General features: G+C 39.2%; 1 protein-coding gene across 3 annotated transcripts in view; it reads left to right on the forward strand.

Moving 5' to 3' along the window:
• The first annotated feature begins 341 nt into the window (after nucleotides 1–341).
• Nucleotides 342–23,809, forward strand: part of EEF1E1 (eukaryotic translation elongation factor 1 epsilon 1) — a 30,196-nt gene continuing 6,728 nt past the window's right edge. Inside the window, exons 1-4 of one of the 3 annotated variants that reach the window (XM_055264071.2) lie at nucleotides 342–528; nucleotides 5,579–5,779; nucleotides 12,743–12,838; nucleotides 22,974–23,610. In XM_055264071.2, the coding sequence (XP_055120046.1) occupies nucleotides 442–528; nucleotides 5,579–5,779; nucleotides 12,743–12,838; nucleotides 22,974–23,114 (525 nt within the window). In that variant the 5' untranslated portion in view covers nucleotides 342–441 and the 3' untranslated portion in view covers nucleotides 23,115–23,610. Of the gene's footprint in view, nucleotides 529–5,578; nucleotides 5,780–12,742; nucleotides 12,839–21,471; nucleotides 23,611–23,809 lie in introns of those variants that run through there. The other 2 variants (XM_063632946.1, XM_055264072.2) reach the window with 2 other exon arrangements.

The following is a 23,809-nucleotide window of genomic DNA, read 5'->3' on the forward strand; positions in this document are numbered from 1 at the left end:
CTGTGAACTCTTTGCTATTCCATTTGGTTGTTCAAATTTACAGATTCCTGAACCAAACTAAGGTAAATTTCAGTTCCCATCATATATAAATTCTCTTAGACTAGCAAATGAGTTAACGAGTTACTGCTGGCAGCCATGTCAATAGATTGCCATTTAGAGATTCAGATCCAGTCTACTGCAGCCACCGAAGCCCGGCCTTAGGGCCGCTCTACCAGCAGCTCCCCAACAGTTCGAGTGGAAATTTGCCAGCACTTCTCACACCCCGCCCTCAGCTCCGCCCCTTCCACTGGCCCCGCCTCCTGCGCTTTGGCGCGCGCTCTCCACGCCCCTTCCGTTCAGCCAATCGCCGCTGAAGTTTGCAGGGGTGGGACTTCCGTTTCCACCAATGCGGGAGGTTCTTGTTCTGCAGGTCTCGCGTCTGCCAGCAGCTACGGCCGGAAGATGGCGGCGGCCGCAGAGTTGTCGCTACTGGAGAAGTCCCTGGGACTGAATAAGGGGAATAAATACAGTGCTCAGGGCGAGCGACAGGTGAGAAGGAGAGGCAGCGCGGAGGGGAAGAGGTGGACGAGAGCCGGGCCTGCCGAGCCCTGGCAGGACCCGGGCCGGACACCCGTTACGGGCGGAGTGAGGATGCTGCTACCCAGCTCCCCACGTGTCTGCGCCGCTAGCCGGCTGGCGCCTCTGGGCCTCGGCCCCTGCCGTCCTACCTCCTGGAGGGAGGGGGTAACCAGCTCAGGTTGGGCTTGGCCTGAACTTCACCTCCTGGGAAATTGTCATCATCCCATTATGAGGAAACAAAACCAGTTGGAGGAGGGTCCTCACAGGGCTCTTAGACCAACCTGGAATGTATTCAGTAACTGGCTTTTTTTTTTTTTTTTTTTCTGTAATCGCACCTTTCATTCAGTTATTGCGCAGTGACTCCATGATAGCTAACAGGGTGCCAGGTAGCACTGTGCTGGGCCTGGGGAATACAGCGGTGATTTAGGGGAACATGCTTCCTCCTCTCAGGCAGCTTGCTTTTTGGCAAGGTGGAGAAACATTGCAACCATTTAAATTGGAAGAGTGCCACGTTGCACCATAAATGGCAGAGAGAACACCTAAGGAGGCTTGGCCCAATCTAGGGGATTCGGGGAAGGCGTTTCTAAAGCCTTGGATTATCAATTTAAGTGTACGACCCACGGAGAATGCGGGAAACATCACAAGGTATGAGATTGCCTGGTGAGGCACTGTTAGAACGTTTGTGTTTTATAGTTGTTTGTCGTAGAGGGAATGTATTAGAGAAGGAAATTGGTTGTAGGAAGACTACTTCGGATATATGTTTTTTTCGCTCCTTTGAGATTTTTTCCAAATGATGTTTGTTTTTTGTCTTTAATTTTTTCTCTTCTTCATTTGGTCCATGTGAAGATCTTGTCTAGAAAGTAGTAGTATTGTTTTTATTTAAGTTAACCTGAAGCCTAGAAAGGTTAAGTGTTCAGCCTAAGATCAGCCCTGTGATTGGTGGCAGAGTAGGCGTTGGAGCCAAGGTGGCCTTCTTTCGGTGTTTCCTCTGCCCCAGTGATGATTCCGTCCCCTTGGCCCCTACTCCCTAGTTTAGTGTATGTATTATATAATATATATGTAATATAAATATATATGGCCAAGTGGACAAACATTGCAACCATTTAAATTGGAAGAGTGCCATATATGTGTATATGTATATACATATACTATATATATACATATATATGTGTATATATATACGTATACATACATATACATATATATACGTATATATATATATACGTGTATATATATATACACGTATATATATATATATATATATATTTTTTTTTTTGAGACAAAGTCTCGCTGTGTCACCCAGGCTGGAGTGCCATGGCATGATCTCGGATCACTGCAACCTCTGCCTCCCGGGTTCAAGCGATTCTTCTGCTTCAGCCTCCCAAGTAGCTGGGGTTACAGGTGTGCGCCACCACGCTCGGCTAATTTTTGTGTTTTTAGTAGAGACCGGGTTGCACCATGTTGGCCAGGCTGGTCTTGAACTCGTAACCTCAGGTGATCCACATGCCCTGGCCTCCTAAAGTGCTGGGATTACAGACGTGAGCCACTGCGCCTGGCCTAGTTTATATTTTTTAGGGACCATTGCCAAGATACGAGTATTATCTAGTATGAGAAACAATCATCAGCAAATAATTTAAAGCACAACATAGTAAGCACTTTATGGACCGTCGCGGGTGAGCAGCAACTCTCCGGGGCTGGTGGCGCCAGGGTAAGAATTTACCAGGACAGCTGTAGGTAAAGAAAAGCAGATTTATTAGAGAAAGTATGAAAATATGTTGCAAGGTGCAACAGGCAAGTTAGTAAGAGAGGAGCTAACTTCAAGGAAACAAAGGCTGGCTGGGGATTTTACGGAATAGTACTTCTGCCGTGTGCTGAAGAGGGGTTTGTGCAGTACTGATAACACCAAGGTTGCAGTGAGCTAACTTGAGTTTTCTATCAGCCGAAGGTCCGGTGATAGCTGGACACAGAAAGATTGTTGAGGTATTTGTGCAGAAGGGCTGTGTCCTGGACCATGAAGAAAGGCAGACTTGTAGCTTATCGCCCTTCTCTTTTTGCTTTCCCTTGGTCCCCTCAACCTGACTTCTTTTTCCTAATTAGGACTCCATATGGAGCAAAACACTGTTGAAGAGTGTGAAAAAGGAAGTTAATTCCGACTATAAAAATGGATTTATAAACTCATGGAAGAGCTGGCATTTAAGGGATTACGCTTTGAAAGATGTGTAAAACCAATAAATTATGAAGGATTGGGAAGTTTAGGGCAGTAAGTAAACCAATATGAGGAATGATGCAATGCAAGGTAAACCCCAAATTACAGTTTGAGGCCCAACTGTGAAGACTTTCGAGTTCAGAGTATGGTTTTTAATTTAATTTTAATTAAAGCATTTTAGCAGTTAGCAGCTAGTGAAAGTTTCTGTTTACTTGTATGGGGAAAGGGTTGGCCATATGTGATAAGATTCAGCCATTTTCTGGGAAGACAGCTGACAGCAGTGAGCCAGCAATAAGGCATTCTCTGCAACATTACCAATCATAGTTAAAAATTGAAAGCAGTTCAGAGATCCTTATCTAGGATAATGATTCTTTAAATTATGGTACATCAACACATTGACATACAGTCACGTGTTATTTAAAGACAGGGATACGTTTCAAGAAATGCATTGTTAGGCAGTTTCATCATTGTGTGAACATGATAGAGTGTTCTGGTTTTTTTTGTTGTTGTTTGTGTTTTTTGTTTGTTTTTTTTTTTGGGTCGGGTGGAGCTTCACCCTTGTTGCCCAGGCTGGAGTGCAATGGTGCGATCTCGGCTCACTGCAGTCTCCGCCTCCCGGGTTCAAGGGATTCGCCTACCTCAGCCTCTCGTGTAGTAGGGATTACAGGCATGTGCCACCACGCCCGGCTAATTTTTGTATTTTTAGTAGAGACGGGGTTTCTCCCTGTTGGTCATGCTAGTCTCGTACTCCCAACCTCAGGTGATCCGCCCGCCTCAGCCTTCCAAAGTGCTGAGATTACAGGCGTGAGCCACCGCGCCCGGCCTTAGTGTTCTTAAACCTGGATAGTATATCCTACTTCACAAATAGTAGGTATATGATATAGCCTGTTGCTCCTTCAGGCTACAAACCTGTACTGCATGTTACTATACTGAATAATGTAGGCAGTTGTAACACAATGGTAAGTGTTTGTGCATCTCAATATATTGAAACATAGAAAAGGTACAGTAAAAATACTTGATTATAATCTTAAGGGACCACCATTGGATATGCCATCCAGAACATCGTTGACCAGAATATCATTATGCATCGCATGCTATTGCATATGCAGCCATTAAAAGTAATTACTTTGAAGACTATGGAACCTTAAAATGAATGTGAAAATAGTATGTGTCTCATAATTGCAACTGCATAAGAGTTGTGTATTTTAGGCTATGTAAAGGAAAGAAAATGGACGTTTGAGCCAATAGGGCTTTATTCAAACCCTGGCTCTGCCGTTGCAAACCAGGCAACCTTGGTTTTTATTATCTGTAAAATGAGGATGAGATGACTTACCTTATCTTAGAAGATGTAATGATTAGATGAGAATGTAACTGGAAATTTTTTTAGAGCGTGCTTGGGTTGTGGATAATTTATTTTTACAAATAATTCTCTTTAGAGTCAGTTGTGTCCCCTCCACCCAGCAGTTGTGAGTCATTTGCTTTCTCTTTTTTCCCCAAAATATACCATACATTCAGTACACACATCTTGATGTTACCACCAAGTTAACACACTCAGGTAACCACCCAATCAAGGAATAGAACATTACTGGCACCCCTCAGAGGGTTCCATACTGTTTTCTTTCAACACATTTAATTTATTGGTGATCTTAGAGATTGTGGTTTCATTTGAGTTGAAGACAAAAGTGAGAAGTCAAGGAGCTATTAATAGTGAATGGAAAGTGGAAAGAATTTTACCTCCTTTACTTTGGAGTTACCTCCTTACTTTGAATCTGTATCCTGTAGAGTATTAATCTCCTTGTATACTTCACCAAGTCCTGTTGATGCAAATGTATGAAAATGCCTTGCAAAGTATAAATCATTATAGAGAACAAGATTGTATTTCGGCTGGGCGCAGTGGCTCACGCTTGTAATCCCAGCACTTTGGGAGGCCGAGGTGGGTGGATCACGAGGTCAAGAGTTCGAGACCAGCCTGACCAACATAGTGAAACCCCGTCTCTACTAAAAATACAAAAAATTGCCAGGTGTGGTGGCACGTGCCTGTAGTCACAGCTACTCGGGAGGCTGAGATGGGAGAATCAGTTGAACCCAGGAGGCAGAGGTTGCAGTGAGCCGAGACCATGCCATTGCACTCCAGCTTGGGTGACAGAGTGAGATTCCATCTCAAATAAAAAAAAAAAAAAAAGATACTACTTCTATTTCATTGCTGAGAAGAGCAGCAGTCTTCCCCAAAAAACAATTCTTTTTTCATTTGCTTAAGTCATTGAGATTGTTTACTTGTTATTTGTGTTTGGTCGGTCTTCCCATTAGGTAATACTTTCCATTGTCTTTTACATTTCTCATAATGCATTGTGCTTATTTGTGTATCAATAAAATTTAAATTAATTGTCAATTTCCTATAAGCAAGCAAACCCGATCCTTTATATTGCTATTGTAATAAGGGAAACATGAAGTCAGGTTAATTTAAGTATATTCACTTTGCTATATAATAGGGTGCAGGTAAACTTGATTGAAATTAATACAGTATAATTAGAGTTTCCATTTTCTCTCATTGTACATAGTTTAAAATTATTGTAGTAATATTATACTGATTTTTGCAATGTTATTACCAGTTTCATCATCAAGCATCTGTTACCAAATTGTAAATTATTTAACTGCTATTTTCCAGACTTTCATTTGTATGTAATTTAGTATCTTAGAGTAAAATCCGGGATTGTTTCAAAAAACAGTTGAGGGATTTCGTGGTTACTTTGAAGTTATAATCATGATGTGGTCCTTGTTTTTTAAATTCTGTGAACTTTTTTTTTTCTTTTTAAGATTCCAGTTCTTCAGACAAACAATGGTCCAAGTCTAACAGGATTGACTACTATAGCAGCTCATCTAGTCAAGCAAGCCAACAAAGAATATTTGCTGGGGAGTACTGCAGAAGAAAAAGCAATCGTTCAGCAGTGGTTGGAGTACAGGGTCACTCAAGTAGATGGACACTCCAGTAAAAATGACATCCACACACTGTTGAAGGTATCGTGACTTATAGGCTGAAATGCATGAATGTTAATCAGAAATCTCTTTCCCCTGAGATTAAAAAGCTGCAGCTGTTGGCCTTCTTCACCTCTTTCCTTCTGCCTTAGTAGTTTGCATCTGTTATTCCCTCTGCCTGGAACAGACTCTGTCCTCCCCACCCCCCCCCGCCCCCCCGCCGCCCCAGCACCGTCCCCCTTCAGATCTCAGCTGAGATATGCTGCCTTGAAAACTGTCCTGACTACTGCTCTCTCAGCTGGATGAGGTTCTTTGTTCTATATGCAGTCACAGCACCCTGTGCTTTTCCTTCAAAACCCTTGTCATAGTCAGTAATTACAGTATTATGACTTTTTTTGTTTTTTTAATGTGATGCCCCACTCAACAATCCCGATTCTCTAAGGGGTAAAGTACTTTCTCAGAGGCAAGAGAGAATCAGAATCTTTTAGGGTTGTAGTTTGAAAAAACTGTCTGATCTGGGAAAGCTCACCTTTCCCTGTTTTGAGAATCATTGCTTTAAATTTTTATTTTCAAAGGCATCAAATAATAAAATAATCTACTGGATATAGCTTCAGAGTTACCAAGAATAAAAAAAATTCCAAATGAAGTTATTTTTGTTAATTTATTTATATAAAAAGAAGGCAGATTTTAAGATTTTGTTGAAGCTTTAAATTTGAAAGAAACTTAGAGATTATTCAGGCAACAGCATATCACTATAGGAATTCCTTCTGTTTCTTAATTTTATTGTGATTGTTATATCATGGCAATATAAGTTGTGCAAGAAAGATCGTCCTTTATCACTTTGGGGAAAATGGCTCAAACTGTATTCTTGATAGATGCCATCAAGAGAACTGGTACAAAGTCAGTTTCAGAACTTGGCCCTTTGTATGTCTGTCGTGATCAACCATTTATTCTTAATACCATATTGGTCATTCACAGGGACCCTTCTCTTGTGCCCCTACTATTCACAGCATTTCCAGGGGGAAGCAGTCATACCCTCCCTCTAAGTGAATGTGAGATTTCAGGCAAATAAGTGAACACAACCATCTTTCATAGTTTTCCAAGGGAAAGGGTAGTAATGAAGTACTTGATTCTGAAAGATAGGAACAGAATTTCAATGAATTGGGTTTATAAGGTTCAAAAGTTATATTAATAGATGTGGTATTAGAAGCATAGAAATAGCTTCCAAAGTGTTATCTCTGAGACATGTAAATATTTAATTGGGAGCCTCTGATTTAAGATGTTCCTGTTTTTGGAATGTATGTGGAGCTGGGCAATTTGCATTGTCTTCCTTGTCTGACCGTAGTTTGCTCATCTGCACCTACAATATAAGCACTTGCAATGCACCAGGATGCAGTTCCAAGGGCTGGTGGTGCATTAGACACAGTTTCTGCCCTTACAGAACTCAGACTGGCGGGTGAGACCGATTGTATATAGAGTGGATTGCAATGTGATTTTGGCCACATGCACAGATGAGAAAAGGGTTGATTTGTTTTGTTTTGCTATTTTAAGACAGTGTTGTTTTTATTTTAAAAGCAGTAAATATAACAGAATTTAGGAAGTACAAATAAGCAAATGGAGGACACTTGAAACATCCATAGTCCCACCAACAAGAGAGAACTATTAATGCTTATGTTTGGCTATCAGATATTTATTAAACCCCTTTGGTGTTTTTTCTATTTTCTATGCATTTTTTTTCCTTTTATATATATGTGTGTATGTATTAAAAAAAAAAAAAAAAACAGGCACCTACTGGGCATGGTAACCTGTTGGTTTTGTTTTGTTTTTTTTCTTTTTATTTTTTGAGACAGGGTCTCACTCTGTCACCCAGGCTGGAGTGCAATGGCGCAATCTTGGCTCACTGCAACCTCTGCCTCCTGGGTTCAAGCGATTCTCGTGCCTCAGCCTCCCGATTAAATGGGATTACAAGTGCGCACCACCACGCATGGCTCGTTTTTTGTGTGTTTTTAGTAGAGATAGGGTTTCATCATGTTGGCCAGGCTGGTCTCGAACTCCTGACCTCAAATGATCTGCCCACCTCAGCCTCCCAAAGTGCTGGGATTACTGGAGTGAGTCACCTCACCTGGCCAATAAACTGTTTTTTTGTTGACCGACAATATGTTGTCAATACCTTTTAATGTCAACAAGTATTCACTTACACTCTCCTTTTAATAACATGTTAGTGTTGCATCATATACAGTTGACCCTTAAACAGTGCAGGGCACTGACTCCCTGAGCAGTTGAAAATCCATGTATAATTTTGATTCCCCAAAAACTCAATTGCTAATAGCCTACTGTTAACTGCAAGCCTTACCTGTAACATAAAGTCAATTAATACATATTTTGTATTTTATGTGTATTATATACCATATTCTTAAAGTAAGCTAGAGAAAAGAATATTATTACGAAAATCATAAGGAGGAGGGAATACGTTTACTATTCATTAAGTGGAAGTGGATTGCCATATAGGTCTTTATCCTCATAGTCTTCACTTCACATTGAGTAGGCTAAGGAGGAGGAAGAAGAGCAAGGGTTTGTCTTACTCTCTTGGGTGACAGAGGCAGAAGAAAATCTGTGTTTAAGTGGACCTGTGCAATTCCAACCTGCGTTGTTCAAGGTTTAAGCTGTAATTGTACCACAATTTAAATTATTTATCCCTGGGTAGTTACTAGATTGTTGCTAAATATTTGAGCACATTCCCATTTGTTTCCTTAGCCTAATTTTTTTTTTTTTTAAACAGAGTCTTGCTCTGTCACACAGGCTGCAACCTCTGCCTTCCAGGTTCAAGCAATTCTCCTGCCTCAGCCTCCCAAGTAGCTGGGATTACAGGTGTATGCCACCACACCCAGCTAATTTTTTTTGTATTTTCAGTAGAGATGGGGTTTCAGCATGTTGGCCAGGCTGGTCTCGAATTCCTAACCTCAAGTGGTCCGCCTGCCTCGGCCTCCCGAAGTGTTGGGAGTGAGCCACCGCACCTGGTGTCCTTAGGCTAAATTCCTGCAAGAGAAACTGCTAGGCTAAAAGCTATATATTTTTAAAGCTATGTTGCTCATTTGTCCTCTAGAAAAGTACATTATTATAGTATCATAGCATATGAGAGTGGCCTCTTCCACAAAACTAACATGGTATTACCTCTTTCTCCTTCACTACCCCAATGTAATTACCAAAACAAGAAAATTTAAAAATTATTCGTTTGAGGCCGCATGTGGTGGCTCATGCCTGAAATCCCAGCATTTTGGAAGGCTGAGGCAGGCAGATCACTTGAGGTTAGGAGTTCGAAATCAGCCTGGCCAACGTGGTGGAACCCCCATCTTTACTAAAAACAGAAAAATTAGCTGGGCGTGAGGGCACGCACCTGTAGTCCCAGCTCCTTAGGAGGCTGAGGCAGGAGAATCACTTGAACCCAGGAGGTGGAGGTTGCAGTGAGCCAGGGTCACCCCACTGTACTCCAGCCTGGGCAACAGAGCGAGGCTGTGTCTCAAAAAAAAAATTATTTGCTGGTTTTTTTTAAATAAAATTATTAATGTGTCATTTTCATACTGCTTATTAGCTATGTTATTATTTTTAAAAATTCACTTACATGTATTCCTTGCCTGTGTTTATACTGGGCTGTATAGGTTTTTATTACTTATTTTTAAAACTCTTCCTTTTAGGATATTATGAAAGGGTTTAATTCTTACTTGTCAAAGTGCCATTTCAGTGATAAAACCACAATGCTAAGTTTAAATGCCTTATAAATAAGGTAGTATATAATTTCAAAAAGCAGGCATTGCAAAACACTAACATTTGTTGAGTCTAGGTGGAGGGTATATAGTTGTTTATTTTACTGCTTTTTCAACTTTTTTGTATTATTAGAAAGTTTAATAGATGGAAGGAAAAAGAAACATCAGGTGGAATTGTAGGGGAAGTATTTAACAAGTTTGACAATGGCATCAGAAAGAATAGTAAAAAAAAAAAAAGGAAACGAACATCAGACATAATTAGTTCTCACCTGTGAATATTTTGAATGTGTGAAACTCTGTCTTTTGGTAGGAAAAATTTTATTTATATCACGAACCCAGAAAATATTACCTAATCATAGTTTATAAAAACTACATTTTTAAGAGTCTTGGCCGGGTGCGGTGGCTCACGCCTGTAATTCGAGCACTTTGGGAGGCTGAGGCGGGCTGATGACAAGGTCAAGAGTTTGAAACCAGCCTGGCCAACATAGTGAAACCACTGTCCCTACTAAAAATACAAAAAATTAGCCGGTCATGTTGTGTGCCTGTAGTCTCAGCTACTCAGGAAGCTAAGGCAGGAGAATCGCTTGAACCCTGGAGGCAGAGGTTGTGGTGAGCCAAGATTGTGCCACTGCACTCCAGCCTGGGCAACAGAGCGAGACTCCATCTCAAAAAAAAAAAAAAAAACAGTCTTTATCACAAAAACATGGATATAGATTCTGTTTTTGGAGAAAATATACAAAACTGTTATTGTTTCAGGTCTTTAAATACTTCTTGAAATTAAATAAAGATGTATTTGTTTTATTTGAAATTTAATGAAGATATTTTATTTCTTTTACTTTCTCAAAGTTGATTTCTCTGAAGATATTTGGAGAGAAATCATATCCATTCAACAGAGTACCATAAAATTTAAGTGGTAGTCCCTAATACACCAATACATTCTACCCTTTCCACCCAAATTTTATTTTGATTCTTCCATGCCTGTCTCATTTGTGTCCATATTCCTTTATATTCTTATCTGTACCACCTTTAGGGGCTCATATTCATATACCATTTTGAAAATGACTGTCTTTAAATGAAAATCGTCAGAGAAAATGTGTTTATTCTTTATTAAGTGGAAGTAGATTATCATAAAGGTCTTCATCATTATCTTCATGTTGAGCTTGTATCATGTTAACTTTGCAAACTCAAAGAGATTAAATTCAATTCTGCAAACATTTTTTATTGGTTGCTGAACCACTATATTCTGCAAACATTTTTTACTGATTGCTAAACCACTATATTCCAGATACTTTGGGATGTTGCTATGGTCTGAATGTTTGACTCCCCCTCCCCAAATTTATATGTTAAAATTCTAACCCCCAAAGTGATGGAGTTAGGAGGTGGGGTCTTTGGGGGTGATTAGGTCCTGGAGGCAGAGCCTTCATGAATGGAATTATTGCCCTAATAAAAGGCCTGAGAGAGACCTCACCCCTTCTACCGAGTGAAAAGACAGCTGCCTGTGAACCAGGAAGCAAGCCCTTACCAGACACTGCATCTGCCATCACCTTCATCTTAGACGTCCAGCCTCCAGAACTGTGAGGAATAAATCTCTTTTGTTTACATGCCACCCAGTCTATGTATTCTATTATAGTTGCCCAAGTGGACTAAGACAGATGTGATTTGAGAATCAGAACAAAATACCCTCTCTATAGTTTAAGGAATTCTTCTAGAATAAATGCTGTTGATCACTGGACAGTGTTTTATATCTAGTCTTTAGAGGAGCCTCAAAGAATATTTAATAATAGTTCATATAACTCATTTACAAAACCTTCCTCTGAAGGTTTTCTCAATCTGTTGTTTCACTTAATTGACTATAATTCAATGTAAATTCCTGTTCTGCTAAATTAAGTGTTAATTTTAAGAGAAGCCAACATTTTCCATCTCAGGAAATTGACGTATTCATGCTGGTCTGCCAGAAAATACCTCTAACAAAAGTAAAAATAGATAAATTGGACTATGTCAAAATTAAACATTTCTGGACACAATCAAAGGAGACAACAGAGTGAAAGGGCAACCCATAGAGTAGGAGAAAATATTTGTAAATCATATGTTTGATAAGGGGTTAATATTCAGAATATGTAAAGAACTCCTACAACTCAGCAACAAACAAACCCAATATCCTGATTTCAAAAGTGGCAAAGGACTTTAGTGTACATTTAGCCAAAGAAGATATACCAGTGGCCAGCAAGCATGTGAAAACATGCTGGAATCACTAATCATTAAGGAAATGTAGATCACATTTACAATGAGGTATCATCTCACACCCATTAGGATGGCTACTACCAAAAAAAATCCCACAGAGTAACATGTGTTGGTGAGGATATGAAGAAATTGTAACCCTTGTGCATTGTTGGTGGGAATGTGAAATGTGCAACTGCTATGAAAAGCAGAATAGCACTTCCTCAAGAAATTAGTAGAATTACCATATGGTCCAGCAATTGTACTTGTAAGTATATACCCAAAAGAATTCAAAGCGTGGTTTTGAAGACATGTTTGTATGCTCCTGTTCACAGCAGCATTACAATAGCCAAGAGGTGGAAACAACCATGTCTGTTGACACAGGAATCGATAAAATGTGATCTGTACATACAGTGGAATATTATGCAGCCCTAAAAAGGAAGGAAATCCTGACATGTGCTGCATACTACATGGAGGAACTTATATTCAGTGAAACAAGCCAGTCACAAAAGTACATATAGTCTATGATTGCACTTATATGAGGTATCTAAAGTGGTCACATTCATAGAAACAAGGTAGAATGGTGGTTGCCAGGACCTAGAGGCAAGGGGAGATGGGCGAATTATTGTTTCATGGATATAGAGTTTCTTAGAATTCTCTAAAGAGATTGAAATTGTTGGGGAATTTTTGTATTTTAATGGAAAAAGTAAGTGTAACTAATGAGCATGAGTAACAAAATATTTCCAAAAACAAAGAGCTAGACTTTAAAATGATCATAGATGTCACTTTGAATATCATTTTCTAATGTTTTCTTGTTTATTTGAGACTAGTAATGTTGAGTCTATTTTTTTAAAATGAGGTGACTGGCGTATTATTTGTGATTTTGAATGAATATTAATGTCAAAGAGTAAATTTATTAAATGGCAATATTTTGTTTTCTAGTAGCCTAAATCTTTTAAGTCATGATAATTAACTTTATTATTACTGTTTTTTATATTAATATTTATTTGTTTTTTCTTTTTTCTAGGATCTTAATTCATATCTTGAAGATAAAGTCTACCTTACAGGGTATAACTTTACATTAGCAGATATCCTATTGTACTACGGACTTCATCGCTTTATAGTGAGTATTTGTATAGTTACTGGCTTTTTTTCTGTAGTGTTGAGAATGATTTTCAAAACTTTGTCTTGAATTTAAATCAGATTTGCATTTTTGGCTTATCAAATAAAAATGAAAGGAATTCCTTTATACAAGGTGCCTTTTGTAGCAAACCTGCACATTGTGCACATGTACCTTAAAACTTAAAGTATAATAATAATAATAATAAACTTTGTCTTGAATTTAAATCAGATTTGCATTTTCAGCTTATCAAATAAAAATGAAAGGAATTCCTTTCAGTTGCTTCCTTTTCCTTGACTTTGATTTTTTTCCTGTGCTTCTGCTCTTCTTCAGCAGTGACTTCTCCAGCCACACTTTAGGTTTTGTCATCATCCCCTGGGCCCCATATTCCTACCATTCCACCTCTAGATCTTAACTCCAGTACCCCATCTTCTGTGTAACCACTTGTGATGGTTAATACTGAGTGTCAACTTGATTGTACTGAAGATGCAAAGTATTAATCCTGGGTGTGTCTGTGAGGGTATTGCCAAAGGAGATTAACACTTGAGTCAGTGGGCTGGGGAAGGCAGACCCAAGCTTAATCTGGATGGGCACCATCTAATCAGCTGCCAGCAAACATAAAGCAGGCAGAAAAACATGAAAAGATTAGACTGGCTTAGCCTCCCAGCCTACGTCTTTCTCCCGTGCTGGATGCTTTCTGCCCTCAAACATCAGACTCCCAAATTCTTCAGTTTTGGAACTCGGACTGGCTCTCCTTGCTCCTCAGCCCGAAGATGGCCTGTTGTGGGACCCTGTGATTGTGTGAGTTAATACTTAATAAACTCCCCTTTATATATTTATATATTCCATTAATTCTGTCCCTCTAGAGAACCCTGAGTAATACACTGCTTATCTTAGCTCTTTTAATCTCTTAGTGTCTAATGTCTGTCTGATGTAATTTGACTCTTTTCCAAATCTGTATACTTTCTTCCCCGCCCAACCTAGACCCCTTTTTGTGTAACTTCAGCTATGTCTTCTTAGTATCTTCAGCTCCTTTGCTTTACCCCACAGTCACCACCCTTTCCCTGTAAGTTCTCGGCTCTTGGCCAGTCCAAATAAATGTCTTCATTCTTACATCCAAGATCCAAGCTGAGCTCTACTGGAGAAATTATAACACTGTAGATTACTGCCACTAAAAATGTTTACTATCCATTTGCAGCTGGGCTCTCATACTGGATCAGCTCCTTTTTTTTTTTTTTTTTCTCCCAGGGATACTTCCAAACCTTTACTTCCTTCCTTAAGCCCCTTCCTTCTCCCTCCTCCTTTATCTTTAGTCCTTATCACCGAGCCTTCCTCCATTATTCGGCTAGAAAAATGGAGGTTGTTCATCTGAATCCCTTCATCTTCCAGCCTGCCTGATTGCGCATCCTTGTCTATCTTGTGTCCTTTTCCTGGTCTCAGCCTTGCCTTTTTCCTAGGCCAATCCATTTGTATTAGTCCATTTTCACGCTGCTGATAAAGACATACTTGAGACTGGATAATATATACAGGAAAAAGGGTTTAATGGCCTTAACAGTTCCACGTGGCTGGGGAAGCCTTACAATCATGGCAGAAGGCAAGGAGGAGCAAGTCGGAGCAAGTCATGTCTTACATGGATGGCAGCAGGCAGAGAGGGCTTGTTCAGGGGAACTCCCACTTATAAAACCATCAGATCTCATGAGACTTATTCACTATCACAAGAACAGCACAGAGAAGACCTGCCCCCATGATTCAATTACTTCCCACCAGGTTCCTCCCGTGACATGTGGGAATTGTGGAAGTTACATTTCAAAATGAGATTTGGGTGGGTACACAGCCAAACCATATCACCATTCATCTGGCCTCTTATCTGAATCTCCTCTCCGCCTACTGCCCCTTTTCTGGATCTTGCTCCAGATTGTATTTCCTTTCTTTTTTCTTCAATCTTGTCCACTACCTACATGATCAGTCTCTTTATTTTAAATTTGTTCATGAACAATGACATGATACTCACTATGTTCTTGGCACTGTTCTTCATGCTGTACAAATGTTGACTCATTTAATCCTAATAACAGCCACATAGGGTAGGCACTAATGTTATCAGCCCCATTTTACAGGTGAGATAACTGAGGCATAGAGAGGTCAAATGTTTTCTTTGAGATTGCCCAAGTAAGTGGTGGAACGAGGTCCAGAAACCAGACACTTTGGCCCCAGAATATGTGCTTTCTTATACCCATCTCTCTGCCTACAAGCTTGGCTCAACTCCCCATCACCCCAACACCCATCTTCTCCCTTGGGAAAAAAAGAACTCATGCATTTTTCTGCATTATGCACCTCATTCATCCAGTCAGATCCTGATTTCCAGCTGCTAAATGCCTCTCACATGTGTCTTTTCCCATGATCCCGATGACATTGCCCAAGTTCCAGTATTTAGAATCTTTTGTTCATCGAAAGAGGATGGACTGTAAGAGATGAGATTGGTGGCCCCTGGAGCAGTCTTTCTCATGACCGTGTCTTTTTCTTTCTCAAAATAATTAACTCAGACAGGCACAGTAGCTCACCCCTGTAATCCCAGCACTTTGGGAGGCCAAGGCAGGCAGATCACCTGAGGTCAGGAGTTTGAGACCAGCCTGGCCAACATGGCAAAACCCCATCTCTACTAAAAATACAAAAATTAGCTGGGCGCAGTGGCTCACGCCTGTAATCCCAGCACTTTGGGAGGCCAAGGCAGGTGGATCACCTGAGGTCAGGAGTTCGAGACCAGCCTGGCCAACATGGTGAAACCGCGTCTCTACTAAAACTACAAAAACCAGCCAGGCGTGGTGGCGCATGCCTGAAATCCCAGCTACTCCAGAGGCTGAGGCAGGAGAATTGCTTGAACCCAGGAGGAAGAGGTTGCCGTGAGCAGAGATCGCACCAAGGCACTCCAGCTTGGGCGACAAGAGTGAAACTCTGTCTTAATTCATCTGACTCCTGCCTCCCTTGCTGTCCTCCTTCCTGTCATTCTCTCAGCCACAACATGTGCCCCAGAGCCTGCTGGATGCTGGGCTCTTTCTACCCAGTGTCCTTGCATTGCTCTTCTCTTTTGCTCCCTGGTCCCAGCCTTTCCCTTCCTCCCCACTTCATTTGCATTTCCCAAGTATCTCTCGGTTCCCACTCATTCGTCGGCTGAATCCCTCTCAGGCCTCTAAACCATATTGAGGTGCTCCTTCCTCTGTGTGTGTTTGTACCTCATATACACCCCAGGTCTAGCTTGTTTCACTCTTACTGTAATTCTTTGAAAATCTCTCTAAATTATAAGCTGCTTGACTCAATGATTGTAGCGACACATATTTGTAACACCATTGTCTGAGGTAATTCCTGGCATGTGTATGTAGTCACCCCTCCATAAACACTGAATAAATTTTTAAACGTATTTCTCTATGCTTTTCAAGGAGTTTCCTCTATACTTTCTCACTGTACCTCATCACTAAGAAGGAAATAGGACCAGTGTTATTAGCCTCCTTTTACAGAGAAGGAAACTAATGTTTAGGAAACTTGAGTGGTTTAAAGGCACAGCGCTCAGTTTTTGGAAGAGCCAAACTAGATCTTCTGACTGAAGTGTCTTAATGTATGGGGAAGCTCTTTGTATTATAAACTGTAAAATACCGTAATAATTGAGGCCTGCGCAGGCCCCAACCTGTCCATGGTTTGGGGCTGCTATCTGCCTCATAAAGCAAAGTGGAGGGTTTGTCTTTTGGAAAAACAAAGTCGTTTTCTCCTCTGAAAAAGCCTCCTACATAGTTGGCTTTGCCATTTGCCAAGAATAAGAGGGCACAGATTGAGGCCTCTTGAGTCTGGGTTTTCAGTTGAGGTTGAAGAGAGAAGACAGGGATTGTAACCAGAAAATTCAGAATGGAATGCAGTTCCCTCCGGCACTCCTCGGCTTCATGACAGTCATAGAAGTGGATTCCTTTTAGTTTCCCCTCACCCCCCAAACATACCGTAATAATGCGTGATACAGTTATTAGTCCCCTACTCAAGCTATAATCCCTCAGTTTGAATTTACTTGACTTTATTCTGAATTGTTCCTCAAAGATGCCTCAGTGATTATGTTAAATTCTGTAACATTATTGTAATGGCTTAGAATGATCCTTAATTTAATGTAAAACTGTTATGAGTTTTAAATGATTTATTGAGAACTGACTGTGTATGCCCACTATGCCATACTTGAGAGGGAGACAACAGAAGTATAAAACTATTTTCAGGGGCATATTAATCTTATTGAAGAAATTAGACTGTTTTACATGAAAGCAATTAATGAAGTAGAGAAAATGGAATCCAGTGCTAATCTCTGGTCAGAATATTATGTTATTAATGAATGAGGCATATAAGTGGAATACAGAATCATGAAATTGTCGGAAAAATATCTGAAGATTTGGATGGTCTTGGCTATCTAAGGGAATTTTCATTGTTTTGGAAAGCTTATGGTAAGTTTGATTACAAATATTCTTTGTAAATAGGGCGACCACATGATTTCTCATCCAAAACACTTGGCTGTGAAAGGAGGCCTATTAATAATTACATTGGGACAACAGGAGTGAAGAATGAATGTTCCCCATACTTACAAAGAATATGATTCAATTTACACAAAATAAGGGACCAAAGAGGATTTGTCTTATTTCTCTTCATCCCCTCTTGGCTTTTAAAACAGTGCCTTGTGCAGCTAAATGCTTATGGAGATTAGCAATATTAAGGCTGGGCATGATGGCTCATGCCTGTAATCCCACTGTGGGAGGCGAGGCAGGTAGATAGCTTGAGCCCAGGAGTTCAAGACCAGCCTAGGCAACAGGGCAAAACCCATCTCTATTTAAAAAAAAAAAAGAGAAAAACCATTAACCAGGCATGGTAGCTCTGTGCCTGTAGTCCCAGCTACTTGGGGGAATGAGGTAGGAGGATCTTCTGAGCCCAGGGAGGTCAAGGCCACAGGGAGTCATGATTGCACCACTGCATTCCAGCCTGGGCAGCAGAGTGAGACCTGTCTTAAAAAAATAAATAAAAGCCATATTTAACAACTGGTACCTATTTATAGTTCCTATTTCAGATTTTTTATCTTTGTAGTGAAAGTGTAATATAAGTAGTTATTTAAATGGGAGAAAGTTTATTGGAGCTGAAATACATTGATTACCAGCTTCTTTTATTCCATGCTAGGTTCAATATGTTTTAGTAGCTTTTCGAATTTAAAATGGTCATGAGGCACAACTTACCTCATTTCAAAACAAAAAAGCCTCCAAGGTAAAGAAGATTTGCTGCCTAAGCATCTCTCTCCTGGTGGCAGCCTAAACACAGTCTTTGAACTTGGGGGTGTCTGTACTTCATTTTAGTGAGACTGTGCTGCTGTGAGCATGGCTACCCAACAGGGGTCCAAGAACAATTTCTATCTGAAAACCACAATAACAAACTTGTTGGCTTTTTAAAAAATATATATTTAAATGTGACATGTGTTTTGACATTTAACTTTTTAAGCTTTATATTAGGAAAAATATCATCAGTCACCCTGTGTGATGACAGCCAGCAGGCTAGTGAATGTCTGTTCAGACCCACAAGATCTGGCTTGCTGTAGCATCGGGCTGTCATTAAGAAGGAGAGTATTTCTCCATCTAATTAAAAAAAAAAAATGATACTGAAGTGCAACTCATAAACCAAGTGTGTAATTAAATTTTCCTTTCCTCTAGCTTATGCAGGTTTTGCAGTAGGGAAAAGAAATATTCTGAAAAAGGAGGGAACTTGTTTGGAATTCCTTTGCCAGCAGAATGCACAAGGTCATAATCCTATAGTGCAAAATATTCATAGCACTAGCTGCAAAGTTATTTAATTACGAGTCTAAGTGCACTGGAGGGCACCTGGTTTTTAGGCAGGTCAGAAGTGTTTCATTCAGTACAGCATGTTAAAGTTAGGGTTACATTAATAATATTTAGCATTCTGTGTGTGTTTACATTTTCTATTTCGGAATGTATGTCCTCTTCATATATAGTGACTAGGATGTTATGATTAAAGATATCCTTATCTTTTTCAAAGTGAAATTGAATAGATTAATATGTAAATCACTGTTGACCATCCTTTTGGGTTCCTATCATGAGTCAAAGTATCTCTCCCACTCTAGTCCAAGTGCAGGCAAAGTAATCAGAGAAATAAACACCTTCTCAAGGAACAGGCCTCACAGACTAAAACCTACACAATGGCAGAATTGCACCGTGGTGTTAAATGACATTCCAGTTAAGTCGGGTACAAATACATACAGATGTGGAATAAATGATTTCTAGGTGTTAAATTAAGGTAGGGTGGGTGGGAGGTGCAGATTGGCCACCTGCTGATATTTGCCAGGTCTTCGTGCTTTGTTTGCTTTGGCAATATTATTTATTTTTGTCCTCGTGCATTCCTTAATTTGTTCACATTATTCAATACGGAATATGTAATCAGCACAGTGTACAAAACAGCAGTCAAGGAACCTTCAAGTCATCAGATAATTCTACTGTATTTTGTTTCATTGTGAGCCCAATTTTAGTCATGGCTGAGTTATTCTAAGATCTGGTCTATCTTAACTCCATTTGAGGAATATTATGTTGCCTTTCCTTTGTTATACTGCCTGTTAGTGTGGCTGTTTATTATAACACCAGTGACTCACTGCTTTCTTAAAGTGATTTCACTAGTAGATAGTCATCCCTGTGAACAGACTGTTACTCAAGATTATTAAAATCCTTTGTAATATTATGTGCTGCTTGACTGTAAGATTGTTATCAACTGAAATACTTTTGTTCTGAAGTTTGGAGCACCATGGGAGGCATGTGGTTCTTTTATAAGGAAAGGAAAAATAAAAGAAATAACTGCAAAATAGTCCAGGAGCACTGGCCCTAAAGAATGTCCCAAAGGCGGCAGCGTGGTGCCAGTTGGAAAGGTAGCAAAGCAGCATGTCACCCTGATCTGGAACGGGTCACTTAAAGTGTTTCTCACATGACTTCATGGAAAATTAGTGATTCAGAATATTATCTGCTTGGCTTTAAGGTTCAAAGTCATGATAGAGTGCCAGTACAAATTAAAGGAATTATTAGGCAGAAAGAGCCAAGCACCACTATAGACACACAGGCATGCAGATCAACATGAAGCAGGAAATGGCAACTAGAACAATTGCATTGTTTCCTGTTGTAAGAAAGGAAAAAGAACTGGAGCTAGAAAGGGATGGTGGAAAACCAGTGTTGTAAGTGAAATAGTCTGGGAGATCCCATCAGAAATGTTTTTAAAATCTGTAAATTTGGTGAGGGGAGAAATCTGTTCATTTCTTTGTTTACAATGTTTATATAGGGAATGTCTTCCAAAAAAGTAGCAGAGTTAACAAGGTCATTCGTAATTGTCTCAGACTCAAAGGGACAAGTTCCAAAGTTTAAACTGTAAAAAGAGGTGAAAGTGGTAACCGTAACCTCATCCTTTTTGAAAAACTCTGTGAGTTTCTGGCAAAAGTTTCCTGAGGGAAAATGAATAAATGTACATTCTTAAAATAGATCATCTAAAAATATTGTCAAATGGATCATCTAGTTAAAAATTATTAGAATAGGGGGCTGGGTGCAGTGGCTCATGCCTGTAATCCAGGCACTTTGGGAGACCCAGGCTGGTGGATCACTTGAGGCCAGGAGTTCGAGACCAGCCTGGCCAACATGGCAAAACCACGTCTCTACTAAAAATACAGAAAATTAGCCAGGTGTGGTGGTATGTGCCTGTAGTCCCAGCTACTTGGGAGGCTGAGGCAGGAGAATTGCTTGGACCCAGGAAGTGGAGGTTGCAGTGAGCCCAGATCGTGCCACTGCACTCCAGTCTGGGCAACAGAGTAAGATTCCGTCTCAAAAATAAATAAATAAATAAATTATTGGAATAAATTAGGAATTTTCAGAAGCTTTAGGAGCTCTGGGAATAAAAACTATTTTTTACTGTGACTCTGTTGATAATCCTGACTCTAGAGACTCCAAATGTAAAATGTTTAAGTTGGAGAATATTTATTTTGCTGTGTTCTGTATGTTGTTATTGCTTTAAATAATAGGCCTGTAAGCAACTTATACTAGTCTTCGGTGACAGCAAATGCTGTTCTGAAATACAGATATCACACATAACATTGCCCTTTTTACCTAGTTTAAAATTTGGGTAAACAACTTGAACATAAACAAGGATTAGTACTCTATTGTTTGGAAATGCTTTACCAAATGGCTGAGTGGAGAATTATCTGAAATGAAAGAGCTATGAAAGGACTAAAATGGTAAGAAAGAGGTCAGATTTGAATCATCATATATTTCAGCAGCTGACATGAAATCAAGTTGGAGTAAAACTTATTGTTACATCTGTTTGCTTTAACTATCAGCAAAGAGATTTGTCGAAGTTGATTTTGAATTTTATTCATTCATTTATTCATTTTTGGTAAGAAAGCTCCCATTTCTTGTTAGATTTGCAGCTCTGTTTATTACTGGTTGAGCTTTTAATAAATCGTACATTTTCTTTTGAAGTCCTTGCTGACGTTTATATATGGTAAAGATTTAGAAAAAGAACAAAATGCTCTTTTACAAAATATTTTTCAAAATATTCTTGAAATGTAGACTGATGCTCAGTTTATTCCACAGATTAAATGCTGCCTATGAAAACACACCTGACAGGTAGATGCTCTTTTCAGTTTGAATCTACCAGTTAGCCTAATGTAATTCTTTCATGTGAAACCATGAATTTTCATAATAAAAATTAAACTTTTACATTAAAAAGGACATACTTGACCAGTTTTCTTGACTGATGTGTTATTTACCTCTGTGCCATGGACTGACTATGTTATAGATGAGACAGTTATAGTAACATCTTTCTAAGTAGACACAACCTTACACACCTTAAACAAGATGAATATGTTTTTATAATGTGCTAGAGCAGCTTGTGTGTAGGACTTAAGTATGTATCACTAAAACCTGAAACTTAAATTTTTATGAAACAGAAGCAGTGAAGATTCTCCCTGGTAACAACTTAAGTAAACTGGGCCAACAAATACGAGTCCAAATCAACATTTAATGAGAAAATACTGCCTACTTTTTAATTTTATTGTTAATATCCTTTTGTATTCTGTAATAATTATTGCATGTAGAGTGATTTATCCTTCACCTTTGGTGATCTGGTAACTTACCAGAATGTTTGTCTGCAGAACAGATATGTGCTAAATTCTGAAAAGCAAAGGACATTCTTCTCACTAAAAATGTCTCCCAACAGTCAGGCTGCTGGGGGGTTTGTACCGCTTGTAGGGTGGCTGAGTTATTTCTTTCTGCAAACACTCCTGTCAGTGTTATAGAGACTTGCACTATCTGTTAAGTAAATGTGACTTAGGAGAAGGAACTACACTACCCATTCATGGGGTCATGGCTGCAAGTTACTGCCCTACTGGTTTTCTCTTTACCTGATAACTCTCAATAATCTAAAATTTATCTTAGAGAAAAGTCTTTGAGTCACCTATTTTGGGATTGGAGCCCAGTGAAATGATAAGCACCTGCAGTTTGTATCACATCTCTCTCTAACCAAATCTCTGAGCATTCTTGTAGCTTGATAGCAAATTGGGTGAACTGCTACATTCACTGAAAGATTGAGTTCAGCTTTATTGCAAACAGAATTATGAAGGTCTGTTCTCATGCATTTACTCAGCCTCCTTCATCTGAGTCACACACTACTGGAAATAGCCCCTCCTTATATTAAGCAATATTGACTTGAAATGGATCATTTCCTTTTTTTAGGTTTACTAAAGGACACCAGAGAAAGAACTGTATCTTAATCTGTCTTCCTTTCCACTGAAGTAAAAAACAAATTATTTGACCTCCAAATCCTCAGTTAATGTAAATTTTCCATTTGTTGAAAACTTGATATTTCCCAGGAAGCACATCAGGTTTTGTACTGAACATAACATTGAACATGAAGAACTTTTACAAGTCAGTGTTCACTGGGCTGAAACTTTTACTCCTGTCTGAATATGTTGGCTTTTGAGAACTCTTGGGGGATTGATGTTGTTTTTCAACTTCTATCTCCTACTTAAGTGATATTAATAGTTGTGCTTATGTAACATCCGTGTTGTGTGTGTATGTTTTTAATCTCTACTTAGGTTGACCTGACAGTTCAAGAAAAGGAGAAATATCTTAATGTGTCTCGCTGGTTTTGTCACATTCAGCATTATCCAGGCATCAGGCAACATCTGTCTAGTGTTGTCTTCATCAAGAACAGACTATATACTAATTCCCACTAGAAGCTGTCCATGCTATACAGAAGATCTATTAAAATGTTTTAAATGGAAAATGTACTCTGGACCACAGGACTAATGTAAATTAATATACAGTCATTCATTATTTGTTGAAGTTGATAGAATTTTTGAAGTGTAAACTTGTGTCTGAATGTTTTATTTGTTCTTTAGTTGAAGTTTTGCAATTTTTATGTCAAAATTCAATTGCTATTAAACAAGTTGAGATCAAGTTATAAATTAACCTTGTTTTTAATAGATGACATTTATTTCAATAAAAGTTGCAAGTCGGGCTTAATCTTAAAATTGGTGGTCCTTTCAATGGTTGACATATTTGGCTATTTATTAACCTCTCTTTCATATTCTAAAATTCATTTTCCCCTTATAGGTATTTATGGTAGTTTGTTAAGAACTGTGATAAATTGTGCCAAGGAAACCAAAAGGGAAGACAGATGGATTTGTTTTAAAATACTTATGTGAGCTAGTAAATGTGGTTGAAAAAATATTTTTTTGTTGTTTCTTTCTTTCTGTAGTCAGTACTCACTGGGGTGAAACTAACTACTGAACTGCCCTGCGGGAAACTGGAGTAAGATACATTCCTCTCTAGTTAATGATTCTTTTTTGTTGTTGGGCTTATTGTAATATGCAGTGGCCAAAAAGAGATGGGAAATTCTTCCTGCTGTAAGGAGGAAAATAAAAACACA

The sequence above is a fragment of the Symphalangus syndactylus genome, chromosome 23, assembly GCF_028878055.3.
Source record: "Symphalangus syndactylus isolate Jambi chromosome 23, NHGRI_mSymSyn1-v2.1_pri, whole genome shotgun sequence".
In the NCBI taxonomy this organism is placed as follows: domain Eukaryota; kingdom Metazoa; phylum Chordata; class Mammalia; order Primates; family Hylobatidae; genus Symphalangus; species Symphalangus syndactylus.